General features: G+C 39.7%; 1 protein-coding gene across 4 annotated transcripts in view; it reads right to left on the bottom strand.

Annotated features, from left to right (window-relative positions):
- The window catches only part of ipo11 (importin 11), a 430,673-nt gene that overhangs the window by 204,645 nt on the left and 203,177 nt on the right, over positions 1-22,851 (bottom strand). For all 4 annotated transcript variants that reach the window (XM_063042993.1, XM_063042997.1, XM_063042994.1 and 1 more), the window contains exons 26-28: positions 16,921-17,016; positions 8,830-8,943; positions 7,329-7,450 (exon numbers count right to left, since the gene is read on the bottom strand). In XM_063042993.1, the coding sequence (XP_062899063.1) occupies positions 7,329-7,450; positions 8,830-8,943; positions 16,921-17,016 (332 nt within the window). The remainder of the gene's footprint in view (positions 1-7,328; positions 7,451-8,829; positions 8,944-16,920; positions 17,017-22,851) is intronic.

Here is a 22,851-nt window from a genome sequence, read left to right as displayed (position 1 = left end):
TATTGGGGGTAAAGGAAGCGCGGGTAATTGTTATTGGGGGTAAAGGAAGCGCGGGTAATTGTTATTGGGGGTAAAGGAAGCGTGGGTAATTGTTATTGGGGTAAAGGAAGCGCGGGTAATTGTTATTGGGGGTAAAGGAAGTGTGGGTAATTGTTATTGGGGGTAAAGGAAGCGCGGGTAATTGTTATTAATTGTTATTGGGGGTAAAGGAAGCGTGGGTAATTGTTATTGGGGGTAAAGGAAGCGTGAGTAATTGTTATTGGGGGTAAAGGAAGCGTGGGTAATTGTTATTGGGGTAAAGGAAGCGTGGGTAATTGTTATTGGGGGTAAAGGAAGCGTGAGTAATTGTTATTGGGGGTAAAGGAAGCGTGGGTAATTGTTATTGGGGGTAAAGGAAGCGTGGGTAATTGTTATTGGGGGTAAAGGAAGCGTGAGTAATTGTTATTGGGGTAAAGGAAGCGTGGGTAATTGTTATTGGGGGTAAAGGAAGCGTGGGTAATTGTTATTGGGGGTAAAGGAAGCGTGGGTAATTGTTATTGGGGGTAAAGGAAGCGTGGGTAATTGTTATTGGGGGTAAAGGAATGCTCAAGCAAGGATAACTTGAGGCAGTTGTAGTCAAGTGAGACCTTTGAAGTGACACTACCGGATTTCTACAGATAGGTGAGAATGACTGTGGTAGTGTGTAATCAACCGGGTGCCAGTGTTATACAACATAGGAATAATGAACAGATGTAAAATACAGCTAACAACTAAGGGACAATTGCTTTATTAACTTCAAAATGTCATTGGTTGTTAGTTTGTAGCTTCTATTGATTTTCAGCATCTCTATTGTGAATGGCAATTGATCTTGCAAGTAAGGAATTCAAACATATACAATTGGTCAATACATGTAACTGATATGCCAATTCTGTATACAAACAGCAGTTTTCTGTCCTGGCTTCATAACAATGTAATGACATGGCCATGCTGTTCTCATTGTGCACAAGTAAAATAAAATATATTTGAGTCATAAGAGTGCGTGTGTTCTAGAAACATAGAAAACCTACAGCACAATACAGGCCCTTCGGCCCAAAAAGTTGTGCAGAACATGTCCCTACATTAGAAATTACTTGGCTTACCCATAGCCCTCTATTTTTCTAAGCTCTGTGTACCTATCCAAAAGTCTCTTAGAAGACCCTATCGTATCCGCCTTCACCACTGTTGCCGGCAGCCCATTCCAGGCACTCACCGCTCTGAGTAAAAAACCTACCCCTGACATCTCCTCTGTATCTACTCCCAAGCACCTTAAACCTGTGTCCTCTTGTGGCAACCATTTCAGCCCTGGGAAAAAGCCTCCGACCATCCACATGATCAATGCCTCTCATCATTTTATACACCTCTATCAGGGTCACCTCTCATCCTCCATCGCTCCAAGAAGAAAAGGTCGAGTTCACTCAACCTATTCACATAAGTCATGCTCCCTAATCCAGGCAACATCCTTGTAAATCTCCTCTGCACCCTTTCTATGGCTTCCACATCCTTCCTGTAGTGAGGCGACCAGAACTGAGCACAGTACTCCAAATGGGGGTCTGATCAGGGTCCTATATAGCTGCAACATTACCTCTCAGCTCCTAAATTCAATTCCACGATTGATGAAGGCCAATACACCGTACACCTTCTTAACCACAGAGTCAACCTGCGCAGCTGCTTTGAGCGTCCTATGGACTCGGACCCCAAGATCCCTCTGATCCTCCACACTGCCAAGTCTTACCACTAATACTATATTCTGCCATCATTTTTGACCTACCAAAATGAACCACTTCACACTTATCTGGATTGAACTCCATCTGCCACTTCTCAGCCCAGTTTTGCATCCTATCAATGTCCCGCTGTAACCTCTGACAGCCCTCCACACTATCCACAACACAACCAACCTTTGTGTCATCAGCAAACTTACTAACCCATCCCTCCACTTCCTCATCCAGGTCATTTATAAAAATCACAAAGAGTAAGGATCCCAGAACAGATCCCTGAGGCACTCCACTGGTGACCAACCTCCATGCAGAATATGAGGGACCAGTTATTTTATTACTGATGATGACACGGGCAGCAGACATGTAGGTTGGTGTACATAAGTCAGTAGGTCTAAAGTTTGAAGCCTGGAGTTCGGGGATCCCGGAGTTGGTGAGTCCTGGGGTCAATATCAAAGATCAAAGTGTGAAGGTCAATCAGAAGACTAGGCCCAATGGTCGAAGCCCTGGGTCTGTGAGTTCACTGGGCAAGTCAGAGGTCTGATGTCTGCAAGTCCACTGGAAGATGCAGGCTTGTGTTGGGTTGCACTATCTGTACATGTGAGTTGGAAGGGAGGGAGGGAAGGGGCTTATTTTTGCTGTTGTTGTTCTGTTGTTATTGTTACTTGTGCTGTTCTGTTGAACATTGTGGGCATGTGATGTTGGAGATACTTGCAGGCTGTCCCTGGCACATTCTTAAGTTGCGTTGGTTGATAACAGAAATGATCATTTCACTGTTTCAATGTATATTTGATAAATAATTGAATCTGAGGGTTGTCTCAAATGGGCCAAAATCCCCACAGTAGTGGTTTTGGTTTTCCTCTAGGTTCAGATTTTTTTTGTCTCCAGCAATACCTCAACATCAGATGTGCAATTTGAGAACACGAATGTGAATGATAGTGACACTGGAAATAAAGTTGTATTTCAACAACAAATTGAAGTTGCCTGTACCCCCAAAGTTAATGTCACAGACCTGAAGGTTATGAGTAAGTGCGCATCCCCTATTTTACCTTTCAAAAATTGAAAACAAATTCTGGATTGAAGAAGAAATGAGAACCAAAAGTTAACATTAGAAATTTACACAGGTGACTTTCCCCTAGATGGTGAGCTAATCAATTTCTTTGAAAGATAGGATCTTGGACCACATTACATCAGTAAAGATACAAATTAATCGGATAGTAAAAACACAAGATGTTATTTGTCTCTGAACCAATCTGGCTCTGCAAATGGAATGTAGCCAGGCACGTTCCTTTTCCTTCTCTGCAGAGTCAACTACCTATTTCAGCTGATTTGAGTAAATATTACGTTGTCATTTTGCAATTAGCACATTCTAACTGCTGATAACTAACTACAGCATTATTGATAACAACCTCACAAAATGGGTTATGGAATACTACAAAGTCCAATTAAAACTGGATAATTTCTCTATGTTCCTGTTCAGTAGCATTGTAGAAATACCTTGAGCAGGACTGTGGTAGTTTAAGAAAGTAGCTCACTGTCACCACCTTGAGGGCTATTTGAGACCGTAAACGGATGCAAGCTTTGTCAACAAGGCACTGAATATATAAATGAATTTTTAAAAGAAATATTATTCTTCTCAAGCTCATCACACATGTAATGAAATATGAAGTCAGCTATAGTGACAAGACAATAAAATCAGACTATTTACAGTATGTTTTCAAAAATTTTCTTACAGGAAAAATAAACATCAATTTTCAATCAGGAACATTTAAGTCTATAATTTGACATCAATTACATTATTTGGTATTAACTGTGTTCTGCAAAACAGCTGGAAGAAATAGTTCAGGTGATTTTAATGATAGCATAATGCAAAGACAAAGAATGTTCTTTCAAGTCCCACTCTCTGATTAAGTAGATAGCTGATACAATATGATGACTCCAAAGGACAAGCTGCTTGGATGAACTCATGTTATAAGTAGTTTGCTTTGAATTAGCCAGAAATTATGTGACTAACGATATCGATTGCTCTGTACATATTCCCTTCGAAAAACTAGCATTATTATTTACAGCCACTTAAATTGCAACAGCAGCAAAATTTACAGTTTTTAATGTCATTACTATATTACTGAGTTCAACTTCTGGTGCAAAATTGCATGCAGATATTCATATACTGCTGTCAGTAATACCCTGCTCCTTGCAATGCTCAAAGTTCAAAGTATATTTATTATCAAACTGCCTACTATGTCACTATATACTACCCTGAGATTCAATTTCTTGTGGGCATTCATAGTAAATGCAAAGAAACACAATAGAATCAATGAAAAACAGCACACAACAAAGACAAACAACAAATTGTGCAAGTATTCAAAGGATGGTTGGATGGGATGGATGACAAGCATTGAGAACCTAAGCTGTAGAGTCCTTGGAAGTGAGTCTAATTGGTTGTGGAATCAGTTCAGGGATGGGGTGAATGAAGTTATTCCTTCTGGTACAAGAGCCCGATGGGGTTAAGGGGTGATAATTGTTCTAGAACCTGTTGCTGTGCGACCAGAGGCTCCTGTACCTCCTTCCTGATGGCAGCAGCAAGAAGTGGGCATGGTGGAGGACCTTGATAATGGATGCTGCTTTTCTACGACAGTGCTCCTTGCACATGCTCAATGGTGAGGACAGCTTTTCCGTTGATGCACTGGGCTGTATCCACTATTTTTTGTAGGCGTTTCTGTTGAAAGGCTTTGGTGTTTCCATACCAGGCCACGATGCAACCAATCAATATACTCTCCACTGCGCATCCACAGAAGTTTGACAAAGTTTTACACGACATGCCGAACTTTCACTAACCTCAAATAAAGTAGAGGTAATAATTTTAAGTTGCTGACCCTCTCCAACTATGATCATATGAGGAGGATTTGGTAATGGAGCTCTGGTTTCCTCCTCCTGTAGTCAGTAATCATTCATTTGTTTTGCTGATACTGAATGAGAGGTAGTTGCTGGGGCACATTAGCCAGATTTTCAATCTTCCTCCTATATGCTGATTCATTACCACATTCGATTCGGCCAACAAATGCAATGCTACAATTAACTCCAAAATTACAATCTGACGACATCAAAATTTACTGAATGAGGTAAATTTGATATACACAGGACTAAATATGTATAACAATGTTCATTAGCTTAGTAGAGGTTATATCCTTGAATCAATTTGCTGAGTGTTTGGATGAAATTTATTTTCAAAAAAAGAAATTTTCTTGTCAAGAATACGACATGAGTTTGTAGACTGATGTTACCTTTTTTAAAAACAGAACAATTTTTTTAAAAACTCATTAATTTCAGGACATTTGAAGCAACTGCAAAGTTAATCAAGTACACAGACAGTATAACTATAGACAAACTGGATTTGGAAATGTTGCAGTGGATTGATCTAGATAATTTTGAAATGCAATTGATTGATTTACAAAGCAGCTCAATTTGGAGGCAAAATTTGTCGACTTAAGAGCTGAACTAGAAAATATCGAAAGATATTGGTTTGGTACTGGACTTAACTGAAAAATATTGCAATGGAAATATTAACAGTATCTTCATCCACATACATATGCGTGAGTAATTATTTTCAGTGATGAACCTGGTCAATTCTAATTATTTAAGTAGACGTACTAATGCTCTCAAAACCAACGAAATACAAACCAGATGCAAAATATTTGTCATTGTTAGTGCAGCAACAAAAGTGTCACTGAGTATAGTGTGTGATTATTATCCTTTCCTTGATCTTTTATGAGTGTCACAGCTTGCTATCAGGTGTGGGTAAGCGTGCTCGATGAGGGTCACCAGTTGAGAAAACAGATGGTAAGCCGCAACAGCACATTAGTACAGAGGATTTTATTTAGAGCCAGGTGGGGGGAAAAAAAAGAGCAAAAGCTCTCCAAAAGCTGTGGAAAAGAAAATATTTACAAGTAGACCAGTGTAAACAATCATGTACAAAAACTTATAAATATACAGAGGCTTTCTCCATGACACACTTTGTCATTAACTGTCCAATATAACTGTTCACCAAGTGTCAAATCCAACCCTCGCACCTTTCAGCAAAGCCAAACTGAGGGTTTAAATCCGCCTGCATAGGGTATAGTGCGTCTACTCCAACCAGCCCAGGCATTATTTTAGGACATCCCAAACTGACCCTTGCGTCTTTTGGGGCCATTCTGCTGTCTACAAACCGATGTAACAGTGTTGGTGAAAATAAATGAAACTGTTTGGAATGCTTGTGTCTTGAATCCTAATTTTTGAGTTATAAACCAGTACAGCACATTAACTGAAGGGATTGTTTTGACCAGCAGAGGTAGTGATTGCTTTACTGTAAATGGTGAACTGCCAAGAAGTGCAGAATGGGAGGGCAAAGTGTGTGAACTACTGAGGAAACTAGACCAGGGACAGAACGAAGAGGTGTGACTAAGCAGGCAAAGGGGCAAGGTTAGCGGGAGAATTAGCATGGCCAATCTGTTATGTCACAATGAATGTGCACCACAGTTTATAATCTCATGTTCACATTTCTTGTGTTACATATGAGGTACAACACAATAACTATACCACTTAGAAAGAATGTTATTTTTCCATCGTCTTTTTAAAAGGTTTTCAAAAATGATTTATTTCAATCTGTCTGCTATACTTTTATTAATAGTAAAACAATGAATACACATAAATAAGCAACAGGATTCATCCTTTTTCCTTTAAAAATGTATATAATGATAGCTACTAATCCACTAATCAATGATAATCTCGCTCAAGATTACTATGGCACCCCAGAGGATGTCTTCTTTAGAAGACTATCACCAATTTGGACACAGTTTCAAAGAGGTTCACCACTCCTACATCACATCAATCCTGGTCAAGAGCTCTGCAAGAAAATCCTAAAAAGTTTGCCATACGCGATTTCCCCAGCACAGAGCTGTGCTGCACTGCTTAATTAGATTATGCATTTCTAAAAGTACTGTTGTAACTTCCTTAATTGATTTCAGTTTTTTCCAGTAAGAAATAACAGGCCCATAGCTGCCCACCTTTTGCCTTCCTCCTTATTTGAATATTGGCAGCTTTCCAATTACATTTCCTTAGCCTCATATTTTCGGGGTCAACACGCACTTCACCATCTCTCGTCCATACAGAAACTCTTCATGAACAACCCATTTACCTTCAAATGACTAAACATGTAATTCCATTTTATCATTAGAGGATTACAAATTGAACTAAAGCCATTCATGCACCTCATCTAAAATGTGAGCCGTTCTCACCTTTTCTATAAATTGTGGTTAAGTACCCTCAAAAGTCAAGATACACAATTTGAAGCCAGTAATATTATTTTCTGCATATTTTCCAAAAGTAGAGCATGCAAATTGAAAACAATCACAGAGGCACAAAAACAGTACAATAACATTAACAACACACTTAAAATCACTAACAGAGCCTAAACTAACTTCCAATGTGAAAGTCAGTAATCATCATAAGATATCAGGCACTTTCAATAGATATCTCAAATAAAAACCAACATTAATCAGATCACTGAAGAATACATACAGACAGCTTTGTGCTGTATCAAAAGTAGAACTGACTTGCCTGTTTTCTGACGGCAATAGTGAAAGTAATGCCAAAGCAGAAAGTTTGCGCCTCTCTGGTTGTGTGATGTTATCCATTCGCTCAACCCACATCTCAATTAAACTGCCAAGAAGCTGATCCATCTAAATAGAAGGTAAATTCAATGGATTAAAAGTTCAAATTAAGTTAAATAGTTTGACAATGGAGAGATTCATTTTAAAATTTAGATCTTAATAGTGCAGTCACATTAATAAACATATCATGCTGTGATGTTCAATCATAATTATAATCTGAATAAACATTGAAATGAAAATGAGACTAAAAAGCTAAAAAGTTGTGTTTATGACAAATCAATTGCAAAAAATGCAGATAACTAATCTTAAACTGACAAAAACAGTTACCAGAATTGACCCAAAAATTCAATTAGGACAGTACAATGTTCCTGTGAAAATCATTATTCAAATTTTCCAACGTCTAATGTTTGTAAACAAATGAAATTACAGTGAAATGTGCTCATTAAGAAAATAACCTTAGATTAATTTTAATACATTTGAAATTCCAGTTCCTTGACAAATCTCTCCCACAATGCACCAGTTCTGCTGTACTTTACATGATTACCTAACTGAATGCAGTATTTACTTACTTTTGGAATGCATTGTTTAATTACATAAATTCTTTTTAAATAAGAAATCATTTCCAAACAATTTCTTGGATTTTATTTCTGACGGTCCTACATTTCACCATTCCCAATACCTTGCAGTTTCAAGAATACCTCAGTGCTTCAAGAATAAATTGGTATCCCCTAATTTAAACATCATTTCAACAGCATTTGATTTTATATCATTTTTGGTCCAATTTTCCCACATGCTTTTGTACAAAATATACTGGATTGTGGGAATGATTGTTACATGGCAAACTTGCCAGCACACTTTTCAGAAAAGCTACACGAGTACCTTAAACTATTTATTCAGTAGTTAAGAACATACATAATCAGGGATAATGATGGTGTTTAAAGAAACACAGAATTGTAGCCACCCAATTGAGATTCCAAAGACAAGATATAAAATCTGTAATTTAATAGTGACAATGGAAAATTAAACTACTTCAACATAAAATGAGAAACAATAGCTTGAAATTCTATTCTGAAGTTCAAATGTGAACAGTGAAGTATGCCAGAATTTTTACTGTCAAATAAAGTATATCGTATTGCTTCAAATATCAAAGTCAAATAATAGAGTATTTCTGAAACTTTTTATATACAAAGCTTCAGCGAAAAATTCACAGAAGACAAAAAATGCATAAAAAGATTAAACCTATAAAAATAGATTTATAAAGTACATCAATATATTCAGTAAAACATCTGTTCTTTAATCTATCTGAGATTGTATTACCTATTATAGCTAAAATAGGTAGAGTTACATTGCTTATCTTTGCTATACTACTTTGCAACTATCAATTTCTAAACCTGTGGTTGTGACTTCCATCATACAGTTGTGTCAGAAATGGACTTGTCAGCACTTACCTCACGATTAAGCTCTAATGCAATCTGGTTGAGGAGGGAAGAGAAGAAGACGGTATTTTGCAATAGCACTCGTCCTGTGATGCCCAGGTATGTAGACATTATCACTGGATATCTCTGAAATACATGAAAATACAAATTCTGTTCAATGTGGTTCGTTTATGTGCCTATTTATTCCAACAAAAATAAATGTTCTGAAGGTTTCCTTTGTTAATCCTTTAGTTCTCCTTTCTTATGTTGGAGAAATTTTAAAAAATAGTAACCATCCATCTGAATAGACAAGGGAAATAACTTTATTTTTAGCATCATAACCTGTTCAATTACAAGACAGCCCAAATGTCTTCATACAAAATGCTAGTTTACTTGCTCAAATACGATGTAACCACTTTATAAATAATTTAATGATCTGAAATATCAGGATTGGTCATTTAGTTTCTGAATGATGTCAATAGCTAGGCTAATTAAGGGCAATAAATACCCTGTTAGGCAAGCTCACTCAAGAATTTGATATTGGAAACTCAAAACAGAAAATGCTGGAAATCCTTAGCATCACTGGAGAAAGAAAAAGAGTTAGTGCTAGCTTAGAGAATGACAGAAACCTTGCTTCTTTTCCCTCTCTTCATTATTTTCATTCATCTTTTTCTATTTCTCTTCCAGACAGATCTGAAAAAATGGCAGATAGAATTTAATGAAGACAGGTGCAAGGTGTTGAACTTTGGGAGGACGAACCAGGTAGAACTTACACAGTGAACGGTAGGGTAATAAGCAGTGAGGTAGAACAAAGGAACCCGAAAACACAGAGCCATAATACCTTGAAAGTCACAGGTAGATAGGGTGATAGAGAACTTCTGGCACACTGACCTTCATAAATAAACATATTAAGTACAGGAGTTGGCATGCTATGCTCAAGTTGTACAAGACATTGGTGGGACCTAATTTAGAGTATCGGGTTCAGTTCTGGTCACCCACCTACAGGAAGTATATCTGCAAGATAGAATTGGTGCAGAGGAAATTTACAAGGGTGTTGCCAAGACTGGAGGACCTAAGTTACAGGGAAAGATTGAATAGGTTAGGACCTCATTCCCTAGAGTGTAGGAGAGTGAGGGGAGATTTGATAGTATACAAAATTATGAAGGGTATAAATAGGGTAAATGTAAACAGACTTTTTCCACTGAGGTTGGGTGAAACTAATACTAGAGGTCATAGGTTAAGGGTGAAAGGTGAAATATTTATGGGAAACTTGAGGATGAACTTATTCACTCAGAGGGTGGTAAGAGTGTGGCATGAGCAGCAAGCAGAAGTGATGGATATGGGATTGATTACAACATTTGGATAGGTACATGGTTGGGAGGTGTATAGAGGGCTATGGTCTGGGTGTAGGGCAAGCGGACTGGGAAGATTAATGGACTTCGTGGGCCAAAGGGTCTGGTTTTTGTGTTACACTGTTCTATGACTTTTAGACTGCTCTCTCTCAGTTGGTACGACTTGTGTCAACCAGCCTTATTACCCTTCAACCAGCAGACTTCTGAAACAGTGTGGGTGATTTCACTCAGCTCAACACTGAACTCAACCTATGAACTCACTTTCAAGGACACTACAAATCATGTTCATAGTATTTTTATTTACTTATTGATTATCTGTTTTCTTTGGTATTTGCGGTCTGTCTTCTTTTCCACTAGTTGCTTGTTAGTTTGTGTTTGCATGCAGTTTTTTATAGGTTCAATTATATTTCTTTGTTCTATTGTGAATCCCTGCAAGAAAATGAACCCTGGCTAGTACAATATATGGTGGCATTTCATTATTTCTCTTCACCTCTCTCCCTTTCCTGGAACTCAAAAATTCCAACTTTCCCTTGTATTGATTGAAGTAATTGGCCTGAAACAATACCTCTGCCTCCCTCCCCAGAAATGCCAGCCACTTGATCAATTTAACATTTTCAATATTTTCTATGGTAGTTTAAGAACCTCAATGTAGCTTGCTGTGCAGCAGAATAAGATAAATATGAAAACTTTACCGAAATCAATAGTGAACCCATTAAGAGAAAATCTTAGTTGTAGAGAATAAATTAATGTTGCCAGTATATCGAATTGGCAGTTCGAGATGTATTTGAAGAGGTAGTTAAACTGCCCACTTGTGTTAAACACCAAAACCCCAGAGAAACCTCCTAACAGTATATCCTCCCAGGTCTTGAATATTAATGCCAATTTTTAATTGGGAGTTAAACACATTCATGGCTATATATTTTACAAAATTCATATACAAATGCTCTAAAATTGAGACTAGTTAGAACAAGGAAATATTGCTTGTTCCTAGAGCTTTTGTTGTTGTTGTTTAGATGTTTAAATCAGCTACCACAAAAATAATCTTGAAGTATTGTGAAGTGCCAGACAGGGAGGATAGGTAGGTGAATTTCATTATCAATGGCTGCCTTCACTGAGTGATGGCTGAGATTTTTCCAGCTGTGCACTGTGAACCTTTATCATCAGAGAACAGTTGGAAAATGGGGAATGGGGAATGGGCTAATAGAAGACTTCAGTCTTGCAAACGTTGAACCTAAGATCCACTCACTTGCATGTTTCAGTGTACGAATTAATGCTAACTTGGACAGTAACCTCAAAACATGTCTGCATTCACAGACATTATCAGTGTACTGCAACTAGATGACTACGGTCAAGGTGACCTTGGTTCTTGAAAATGCTTGACAAATGTCAAGTCATCACTGTCCACAAGGTCAGACATTTTGTATGGTGAGATTTAATAAATACAGTGCATTCCTCCAAAGCCATCAGCTATGGTATGTGGTGAACCACATCACCCACAGGATTAATTCCATTTGATTTCTTGTGTTGGCAGGCAGTGAAATATCAGCAATTAATCTGAGGCTGGAACTGGGTTTGGAAACATTAGGAGTAAAAGAACGTGGGTAATTGTAGATACAGCTGGGGTTTGGAACACTGGGGATGGAAGGGGTTGTCAGGGAAGGACTGACCGACTGAAACATACAAGTGTACAAGCTAAAGGTTAAAAAGTGATTGACATATCCATGAAGGGATTGACCACAGGATGCCATTGCTGCTTAAGACTATAACACCACAAGACCTAGAACCAGAATGAGGTCATCTGGCCCATCAAGTCTGATCTGCCATTCAATCATGGCTGATACTTTTTACTCCTCCTCAGCCCCACTCCATAACCTTCAACTCCAAGTCCATTCAAGAACCTATCAAGCTCAGCCTTAAATACACCCAACAGCTGCCTGTGGTAGCAAAACAAGCAAATTCAACATCCTCTGGCTGAAGAAATTTCTCCACATTTCTGTTTTAAATGGATGCCCCTCTACCCTCAGGCCCAGCCCTCTTGTCATAGACTTTACCCCACCATGGGAAGCATCCTTTCCACATCTACTCTGTCTACACCTATCAACATTTGAAAGGTTTCAATGAAATTCCACCTCATCCTTCTAAATTCCAGCAACTACAGACCCAGAGCCATCAAATATTCCTTACATGATAACCCTTTCTTTCCCAGAATCATCCTTGTAAACCTCCTCTGAACCCTCTCCAATGCCAGCACATCCTTTCTTAGAAAAGGAGCCAAAAACTGTTCACAATACTCAAGGTGAGGCTTTACCAGTGCCTTATAAAGCCTCAGCATCTCAGCCCTGCTCTTGCATTCCAGATCTCTTGAAATGAATGTTAACATTGCATTTGCCTTCCTTACCACCGACTTTACCTACAAGTTTACCTTTAAAGTGTTCTGTACAAGAATGCCCAAGACCTTCTGCATCTCAGAATTTTGGATTTTCTCCCCGTTTAGAAAATAGTCTGCACACTTACTTCTACCAAAGAGCATGACCATGCATTTTGCAATACTGTATTTCATCTGTCACTCTTACCCATTCTCCCGATCTGTCTGAATCCTTCCACAGCCCACCCAATTCCTCAACACTACCTGTCCCTTCACCAATCTTCATATCATCTGCAAACTTGGCACCAAAGCCGTCTATTCTATCATCTAAATCATTGATGTACAGCATAAAAAGAAGCGGTCCCAACACAGACCCCTGCAGAACACCACTAGTCACTGGGAGCCAAACAGAAAACGATCTTTATTCCCTCTCACTGCCTCCTACCAATCAGCCAGTGCTCTAATCATGCCAGTAACTTTCATGTAATACCATGGGCTCTTAACTTGGTAAGCAGCCTCGTGTGGCACCTTGTCAAAGGCCTTCTGAAAATCCAAATACACAACATCCACTGAATCCCCTTTATCTATCCTACTTGTACTCTCCTCAGAAAATTCCAACAGATAAGATTTTCCCTTGAGGAAACCATACTGACTTTGTCCTATCTTGTCCTGTGTTACTAAGTACTCCATAACCCCATCCTTAACAAATGACTCCAACATCTTCCCAACCACTGAGGTCAAACTAACTGGTCTATAATTCCCTTTCTGCTGCCTTCCTCCTTTCCTAAAGAGTGAAGTGACATTACCAGTTTTCTAGTCCTCTGTCACCATGCAAGAGTCCAATGATTTTTGAAAGATCATTACTAATGCCTCTATCTTCCCACTAATTTCCTTTTGTTTCATGCCCTCTCTTTTGCTTATACATTAGCTTTGACTCCCTTGTCAGCCACAGTTGCACTATTTTGCCATTTGTGTATTTGTTTTTGGAATACATCTATCCTGCACCTTCCTCATTGTTCCCAGAAACTCTCACCATTGCTTCTCTGCTGTCATCCTTACCAGCATCTCCTTCCAATTTAATTTGGCCAACTCCTCTCTCATACCACTTTAATTTCCCTTACTCCACTGAAATACTGTTACGTCAGACTTTACTTTCTCCCAGTCAAATTTTAATTTGAACTCAGTCATATTGTGATTACTGCCTCCTAAGGGTTCTTCTACCTTAAGCTCCTTAATCACTTCTGGTTCATTACATAACACCTAATCCAGAATAGCTGATCCCCTAGTAGGCTCAACAACAAACTGCTCTAAAAAGCCATCTTGTAGGCATTCAACAAACTCACTCTGTTGAGTTCCATTACCAAAATGATTTTCCCAATCAACATGCATGTTGAATTCTCCAATGACTATCATAACACAGCTTTTTTGACACGCCTTTTCTATTTCCCATTGTAATCTGTGGTCCACATCCCAGATACTGTTGGGAGGCCTGAATATAAGTGCCTTCAGGGACCTTTGACCCTTGCAGTTTTTTAACTCAACCTACAAAGATTTAACATCTTCCAATCTTATGTCACATCTTGCTATAGATTTGATACCATCCTTTACCAGCAGAGCCATGCCACCCCCTCTGTCTCTCTTCCTGTCCCTCAAATACAATGAGTAACCTTGGATATTCAGCTCCCAACTACGATCATCCTTCAGCCATAATTCAGTGATTGCCACAACATCATAACTGGCAATCTGTAATAGTGCAACAAGATCATTCACCTTATTTCTTATACTCCGTGTATTGAGATAAAAATGTTGAATGCATCCCTAATGCACAGATATTCACCTGGCTGGCTGCATTTTTTTCCTATCGTCTGCCTATCATCCCTGACAGTCTGACTGAGTCATTGTCTTAATGGTATCTGCTTTTTTGTTCATTCTGAATCATTAAACCTTAATTGGTTCCAACAATTTGTTTTAATGGCTCACTCCACTTCCACAGGAAGTTAGTTGGAAGTGAGATGAGCAGTATGGTGAAAATGCTCTTTGACTGATGTAATCCATAATGTTGGTTGGGAAACAGCATTTTAGCCACTTGGAATGATGCCTCTTGACTGATGTAATCCATAATGTTGGTTGGGAAACAGCATTTTAGCCACTTGGAATGGATTGGGGAGGACAGAAGCAATGTCCCTCACTGAGAGAGACAGTGGCGGGGGCGGGGGGGACTCATCTGTAGTTATAACGGTTAGTTTTACCTGATGTATTGGAGAGGGTTACAATTACAGCATCTTTCAGTTCCCCCAGTACATTCCCCATTTCCCAGAATGAACAATGATATTGCAGACTTGTGGCTAATGCTCTAAGTCACTGAGTTTTAGAACTACAGCAGGCTAACACCTGTTCCCAATGTTGTCTTTTATTTAACTAGGATATGATCTTACAGTTTATTTGTTATTCTGTAGTGGCAGAAAGGCTGTTGCAAATAGGCTACTATGTTAACGTGTTAAAATTCAAGACGGTTTAATGCCATTTCTTGTATACAAGTGTAAAGGAGAACGAAATAATTGCTATTTCAGATCTGACGCAGCACAAAAAAACACACAGCACAATAATAATAACTATCATTATTATTATAAAAACACAACAAATATAAATACTTAAGATAGCTTATATACATTGATTGTATGTCCATAAAGTGACGCTAGGCAGAGGAGTGTCTACAGAAAATAATAAAGAACCGATGGTTGGAGGTGTGAAGGTGTTGATCAGCCTTACTGCTTGGGGAAAGTAACTGTTTTTGATTCTGGTGGTCCTGACGTCCTACGTAGCCTCCTCCTGATGGGAGTGGGAAAAACAGTCTGGGAGCAGGATGTCCATGTCAAGGTCAGAGTTGTGAGTGAGGTCTTTGAAGTGTTCCTTTCAGCAGTTGTTGAATAGCAGCTGCCTCTCTGTGCTTCATAAGTTCACAACTATTCTTGGCTCACAGTATGGTTGGACCTTGAATGTCTGGGCCTAACCAGTCTTGAATGTGTACATTTATGGCTATCAGTAAGTTGTTGGGCCTCCAATGTTGCTTCCACCCAACATATGTTCTTAAGTTAGGTCAAGGGATTTCTGCTGGACATCTACTTACAGAATCTACTGCAATTATTTCTTTACCCATGAAAAACTGTAGAGATTCAATCCGGTTAAACCTTGTTTTTCTGATTAATTAGCTCATGGACATTCTCATTAAAACTAGCAACACACATCAAAGTTGCTGGTGAACGCAGCAGGCCAAGCAGCATCTATAGGAAGAGGCGCAGTCGACGTTTCAGGCCGAGACCCTTCGTCAGGACTATTAGTTAGACTGTTAGTCCTGACGAAGGGTCTCGGCCTGAAACGTCGACTGCGCCTCTTCCTATAGATGCTGCTTGACCTGCTGCGTTCACCAGCAACTTTGATGTGTGTTGCTTGAATTTCCAGCATCTGCAGAATTCCTGTTGTTTGCTCATTAAAACTACCCTGGTTCTTCTTGGTGCAAAAGCCAAGAGTCTACTCACCAGTGCCTATTACGGTGGAGTCCACAGAAGGCAGCATACTGTGAAAATCCTGTGGTTCATGTGGCTAGGGAGTCTACAGGCTGCCTGACAAGAGCTCCCTATGGGGGATCCTGGGGAGATTAAACACTCATCTTCCTTGCCAGAATGTTTCTGCTGATTCTGTTTTGGAGTCAGTTTATTTTATTTGGATATATAGCATAGTAACAGGCCCTTCTAGGTCAACAAGCCCACACTGCTGACACATGCATGAGACCAATTAATTTACTATCCCATATGTCTTTGAGATGAAACCAGAGCACCAAGAAACTCACACAATCATGGGGACTATGTGCAAACTCTTTACAGATAGTGGTGGAATTGAACCCAGGTCACTGGTGCTGAAATGGCATTATACTAACTACTATTCTATTGTGTTGTTTGATGGAGATAACAGAACAGATTAGACAGTGATCACTCCAGCAGCTTATGGTACATATTACAGCACCAGGTAGCACAAAAATTAGTACTGCTGTTTCACAGCTCCGGTGACATAGATTTAATCCTGACATTAGGTGCAGTTCAGATTGTACATATGGTTGCTTTCCTCCCAGGTGATCTTATTTCCTCCCACTTCAAGAAGATGTGCATGCAGCTTCAGTGGCTACTACAAGTTACCGCAGACGGTGAAATGAAAATTGCCTGTGTATGCTCTCACTCGGAAAGAACTGCCAGCTGATTCTGTTCATTGCTATAATCTCCTTCTTGGGTGTCACTTTTAAACTTGAGATATACGTGCTAGTCTTACAAATGGTTTGCTTAACACTATGTTAATATGAAACTGCACAGCACCTAATGCACATGTCATCCACGCATTAGATTTCTAAATTCCTACCTCTCCATCCAAGATTCCTTTAACCACCGTTGGAAGAAGTGGCTGAAACATCTGAGGCCCTAGTATAGGGTTCACTTTTAGAACATTTTCTACAACCTGTAAAATAATAATATTAACTGCATTAGAGGTCATGAAGAATTCTGAAACAGCTATAAAATTCTAGAAAATTGGTACAATTTTCAAAATACTTCAACAATGGAGAACCAAGGAAGATGTGATTTTCCATAATCTTGAACATTACTACAATGAATTAAGATGGCATGCAACACGTATGGAAAACAAATATTATAATTATTGGAGTTCCTAAATGATCATCTGATAAATTTCCGTCTTATAGTAAATTGTCCAATACATGAAAGACAACTGAAAATAGGTTAGGTAAATTACTTACATCTTAATTACATTTATGTAGTAGCATATATGTAATATAAACTGAACAAAAGAAAACTGATTTTGAGTTACTTTGAAACTGCTTGGAATGAATTTAAAATCCATTTGTTCCAGTTTCTTAGAACTCAGAGCAAGGGCTCACTTCTTCTACCTGAAATATACAGTTTCAATTAAGAGCTTAATGCTCAAATCCAGCATACCAAACCCACAATGAAGACTATTAAGATCTGGCTGGAGGGGGCTGACTCTGTTCTTCAGCACCAATTCCAGCACACAGACTGGAGTGCGTTTGCTGCCCATGCCACCACAGATTCTCAGGTTAACATTGATTTACAAACGTATATACAAACTCTGTCCTTGAGCACATCAACAAGTGTGTAGATAGAGTGACATCACAAAGACAAATAAAAGTTTTCCCCAATCAGAAACCATGGATGAACAGAGAAGTTCACCTCCTGCTCAAAGCCAGAGATTCAGCCTTCAGGTCTGGAGACTGGGAGGCTTACAGCTCAGCCAGGGCCAACTTGAGGAGGGGAATCTCTCAGGCTAAACACATATATAAACAGAGAATCGAGGAGCATTTCAACTCCTTGGACCCCCGGCGCATGTGGCATGGCATACAGGTCATTACAGACTTCAACCACCTAGTACTGTGCCCCCTTCCAGCTCTGCTTCCCTCCCTGATGAGCTCAATTACTTCTACACTCGCTTTGACCAAGAACAAGGAGGTCATCCTCAAAGCAGATCTCCCACCTGGTGAACTGCCTCTCTCACTTTCCACCTCCAATGTTTGTGCCACCCTGAGCAGGGTGAATGTACGGAAGGCAGCTGGTCCGGATGGAATACCTGGCCGTGTGCTCAGAGTCTGTGCAGGGCAGTTGGCTGGGGTCTTCACGGACATTTTTAATCTGTCCCTGGCCCAGGCAGTTGTCCCCACAAGCTTCAAGATCGCCACCATCGTGCCAGTGCCAAAGCATTCCACTGCCACGGGCCTGAATGACTTCCATCCAGTTGCACTCACCTCCATCATTGCAAAGTGCTTTGAGAGACTGGTTCTATCGCACCAACAGGTCAACAGAGGATACCATCTGCATGGCACTTCACTCTGCCCTGACCCACCTGGACAGCCCCAACTCTTACATCAGAATGCTGTTCATTGACTTTAGTTCGGCATTCAATACTGTGGTCCCCTCCAAGCTAATCACCAAACTTCGCCAGCTTGGTATCAGCGTATCCCTCTGCAATTGGACTTTCTGACTAACAGACCCCAATCAGTTAAGTTAGACAACCTCCCCACTCTCATCCTGAACACTGGCGTGCCTCAAGGCTGTGTGCTGAGCCCTCTTCTGTACTCCCTTTTCACCTACGACTGCATTCCTGTACATGGTTCTAACTCCATAATCAAGTTCGCAGACGACACCACGGTGGTTGGTCTGCTCAGAGGGGATGACGAGACGGCCTACAGGGACGAGCACCAGCACCTGGCCACGTGGTGTGCCAACAACAATCTGGCCCTTAACATCCAGAAGACCAAGGAGATCATTGTGGACTTCAGGCATGCCAGGAGTCACACTCACGTCCCCATCTACATCAACGGAACTGTTGTGGAGGGTGTATCAAGCTTCAAATTCCTTGGTGTCCACATTTCCAAGGATCTCACCTGGTCCCTGAACTCCTCCATCCTGATCAGAAAGGCACAAAAGTGCCTTTATTTCCTGCAGAGCATCAAGAAAGCTCACCTCTGTCCCAGGATACTGACGGACTTTTACCACTGTACCATTGAGAGCATACTCATCAACTGCATCTCAGTGTGGTATGGCAATTGTCCCGTATCAGACCGCAAAACACTCCAGCGTGTGGTGCAAACTGCCCAGCGGATTATCGGCACCCAATTGCCCACCACTGAGAACATCTACCATAAATGCTACCTGGGCAGGGCGAAAAGTATTATCAGGGATGCATCTCACCCTAACCATGGACTTTTTACTCTCCTCCCATCCGGTAGGTGGTACAGGAGCCTCCGCTCCCACACCAGCAGGCACAGGAAGAGCTCCTTCCCTGACGCTGTGACACTGCTGAACTTCTCATCACAGTACTAATCAGTATTGCATCCGTATTGTACTGTCTCAGTACTTTTATATTTGTGGGCTGTAGCACTTTTTTTACTCGCAGTTATTTTGTAAATAACACTATTCTTTGTGTTTCTGATCAAATGCTAAATGCATTTCATTGGCTTTGTATGTGTACTCGGCACAATGACAATAAAGTTGAATATAATCTAATCTAATTATAGTCACTTTTTTAAAAAAAGATCTTGATGACTATATCTGCACAAGGAAATTTCAAATTAGATTCGTCCTCCAAATCTAATTTGTTTTTCAAAATTACAAATGCACCTGACAATATGTTGTCCATCAGTCCTAGATTGCTGCTTCTCCATGTCTTAATACCATGGGATACCAAACAAACCACTATTTACCAGGGTAACACTAAATTCAAATGTTTACATTTAATTTACTCTGAGAAACAATGACTTGCCACAGCAAACATAAGCAGTTTTTCCTAAGTTGGTATTCTTTGCACTTGATTATTTCACAGGGTGTGCTGCAACAATCTGAGTTCAGGCAATTGAGTTATTGAATCAAGATCAATAACTCAATCATTGGCTTTAAGTTCAACTCATCATGCTGAAAAGCACAGTCAACATGAATTATGCTGTTTTGAGCAGAGTTAGAAAGAGAGAATTCTTCCATCAGGAATTTAGAGTAACACACAAAATGCTGGAGGAATTCAGCAAGTCAGGCAGTATCTATGGAAAGGAATAAAGAGGCAACGTTTCAGGCCGAGATCCTTCATCAGGACTGGAAAGAAAGGGGGAAGAAGCCCAAATACAGTGGTCAGGGAAAGGGAGGGAGAACAAGCTAGGTGATAGGTGAAGCTAGTTATGAGGGAAGGTAAGTGGGTGCTGGTGAAGTGAGCAGCTTGAAGGTGACAGGTGGAAAAGGTAAAGGGCTAAAGAAGGAATCTGATTGAATAGGAGAGTGGGCCATGAGAGAAAGTATTTAGAAATCCTTTGTCAGAATTCATGAAGTACGGAAAGATGGCATTCCTGAATTGTCCACTTGAATTTCTTATGAGAAGGAACTGTATCTGGGCTATACAGAATGCAAAGTTGACTACCTTGCTCAAAAACACTCTTTTGAGATCTTGATCTTGAAACAACTTTTGCTCCAACTTACCAAAGGCTGTGTCAGCATACTGAACACAAGAGTAAATTAAATCCTGAATGCCTGCCTTCACTGCTGGTGTTGAGCTTCTTGACAGTTGTTGAAGTTGCATTCCTTCCATCAAGTGGAGTGCATTTGTTCATGTTTCTGATTTGTGCATAAGAGATGGGGAAAAGGCATGGGGCAGTAGGAACCAAGACACCTTCCTTGACATGATCTTGTAGTCACAGTATTCGTGGCAGGAAACTTGGCAATGGCAACGTCATTGTATGTCAAGGGTAACTGCTCACATTTTCTTTTATTGAAAATAGTTACACAAAGATATTTTTGTAATGTGAAGTTACTTCCCCATACCATTTGTTGATAAGCAAACATAGGTAAATTTTAGTATATCCTTGGATTTTTTTTTTTCCCTCTGACTACTTAGTAATCTCTTCACATAACATAGCTCAATGTTGTTTCTGTTCAGGAGTCTAATACTGGGCATGCAACCAATGTGGCCTACCCAACAAAACTGAATGAGTATAACTAGGCCCTCAGTACCAGAGATGTTGGCATGCTAGTGGACACACTTCAAGGACTTTGCTTGTTTGTCCTTCCAGGGAACCTGAAGAGGAACTATCTTTCCAGTGTCTTGAGATGCCTGCTCTGAGTACTGAACATTTGTAAGTGACGAAGTATGACTGTGCTAAGTATTGAGTGTCAGAGTGTCTCTTGAATTGTCCTGTACAGTGAAAGTAATCATCAGGGTCCTCCCTCAACTCTCATCCCAAAGGACAAAGAGAGAATTTGATGTGCAAATTCTCTCCACTCAGATACACATCGTACATAATCTTCGCCATGCAAACCTGCAGAAATATTGCAGGGAAAAGCACCAGCTCCTATACAAATTTCTTCTTAAACTAACCAAACCCTTTGATTCTATTAATCAAGAGGTTTATGAAATACTCTCAAGTTAAGCCACACAAAGAAACTTGTCTACATCATACACTTAATTCATGAGAGCATGCAAGATGTGATATTAGCCTGTGTCTTCTACATTACTAACCTCAATGAGATGAGTGTTAAACATGGCTATCTCATTGCTCCAACACTGCACCCCCTACCACATGACACTGCTTCCAACAATAAAGCTTCACGGTGAGATACTAGAAGATTTGGATGAGAATCTACATCTGAACATCCACCCCTGGGTGAAGGCAGACAATAATGAGGAAATTCATCTCTGCCTTCAATGAACCACTACAGCCGTTAGTTAATTGAGGAAAAGGGTGCTTGAAGATTTGAAGATTGAGACCGGAGGCCTAGCATGAAACTCTTGATCGTCAAGGCGGTAATGATCCCTGTCCTCCCATTTACCTCTGATTCCTGGACTACCTCTGACAAGTTAAATAAAATAATGCATAATCATAAAATTGTAACTATAAGGTAGCTTCCTTTTCCACCATCTCATGATTTTTACTAATGCTACAAATTAAAATGTAACATTACTGGTACAACCTAATCAAAAAGGCCAGGATGGATTAACTGGTTAAAAAAAACATGAGAGCATTAGTTAAAATTCAATTTAGAACACATACCATTACAGCACCATACAGTCCACGATGTTTTGCCAATCTTTTAAACTATTTCAGGATCAATCCCTCCTTCTCACAAAGCCCACCATTTTTCTATTATCCGGTGTGTCTCTTAAATGCCCCCAATGTATCTGCCTCGAACACCACCTCTAGCAGTGAGTTCCACACACAAACAAAATATTTTTAAAAACTGACATCTCCCCATACCTTCCTCTAATCACCTTAAAATTACGCCCCCTCATATTAGCATCTCTCGTCAATTCCAAAATCTGTCATGAACAGCCAAGAAACTGTGGAAACCAAAGCTACAGCTTTGATTCTCCATTATTCAAGAAAGCTATATAAGAGCTGCTATTTTCCATATTTTGTTGCTAAGATATAAAAGCTTTGCAGTGAATTACATAGAATGTCCATTTCAAATTTCAGGCAATGAATGTCATCATATACAACAGTAATGAAAATTTATTGTAGTAAAGAAACCATGGGAAAAACCTTTGCTTCTTAAAGTCAATTTGTTTCTAAAAGCAAAGTCACTTAGCTATCTGGAATAACTACAGTGAAGAAGCATATTTTTAAAAACAATTTTTCAGAAGTACACACGAGGAAATCTGCAGATCCTAGAATTTCAAGCAACACACGTAAAAGTTGCTGCGTTCACCAGCAACTTTTATGTGTTTTCAGAGGTACAGTTGTGGAAGCAGGTTCACGGCTTCAGTGAGACAGAAAACTCTAGCTAC

The sequence above is a fragment of the Mobula hypostoma genome, chromosome 3 (genome assembly GCF_963921235.1).
Source record: "Mobula hypostoma chromosome 3, sMobHyp1.1, whole genome shotgun sequence".
In the NCBI taxonomy this organism is placed as follows: Eukaryota; Metazoa; Chordata; class Chondrichthyes; order Myliobatiformes; family Myliobatidae; genus Mobula; species Mobula hypostoma.
This window is presented reverse-complemented; position numbering and strand designations above follow the sequence as displayed.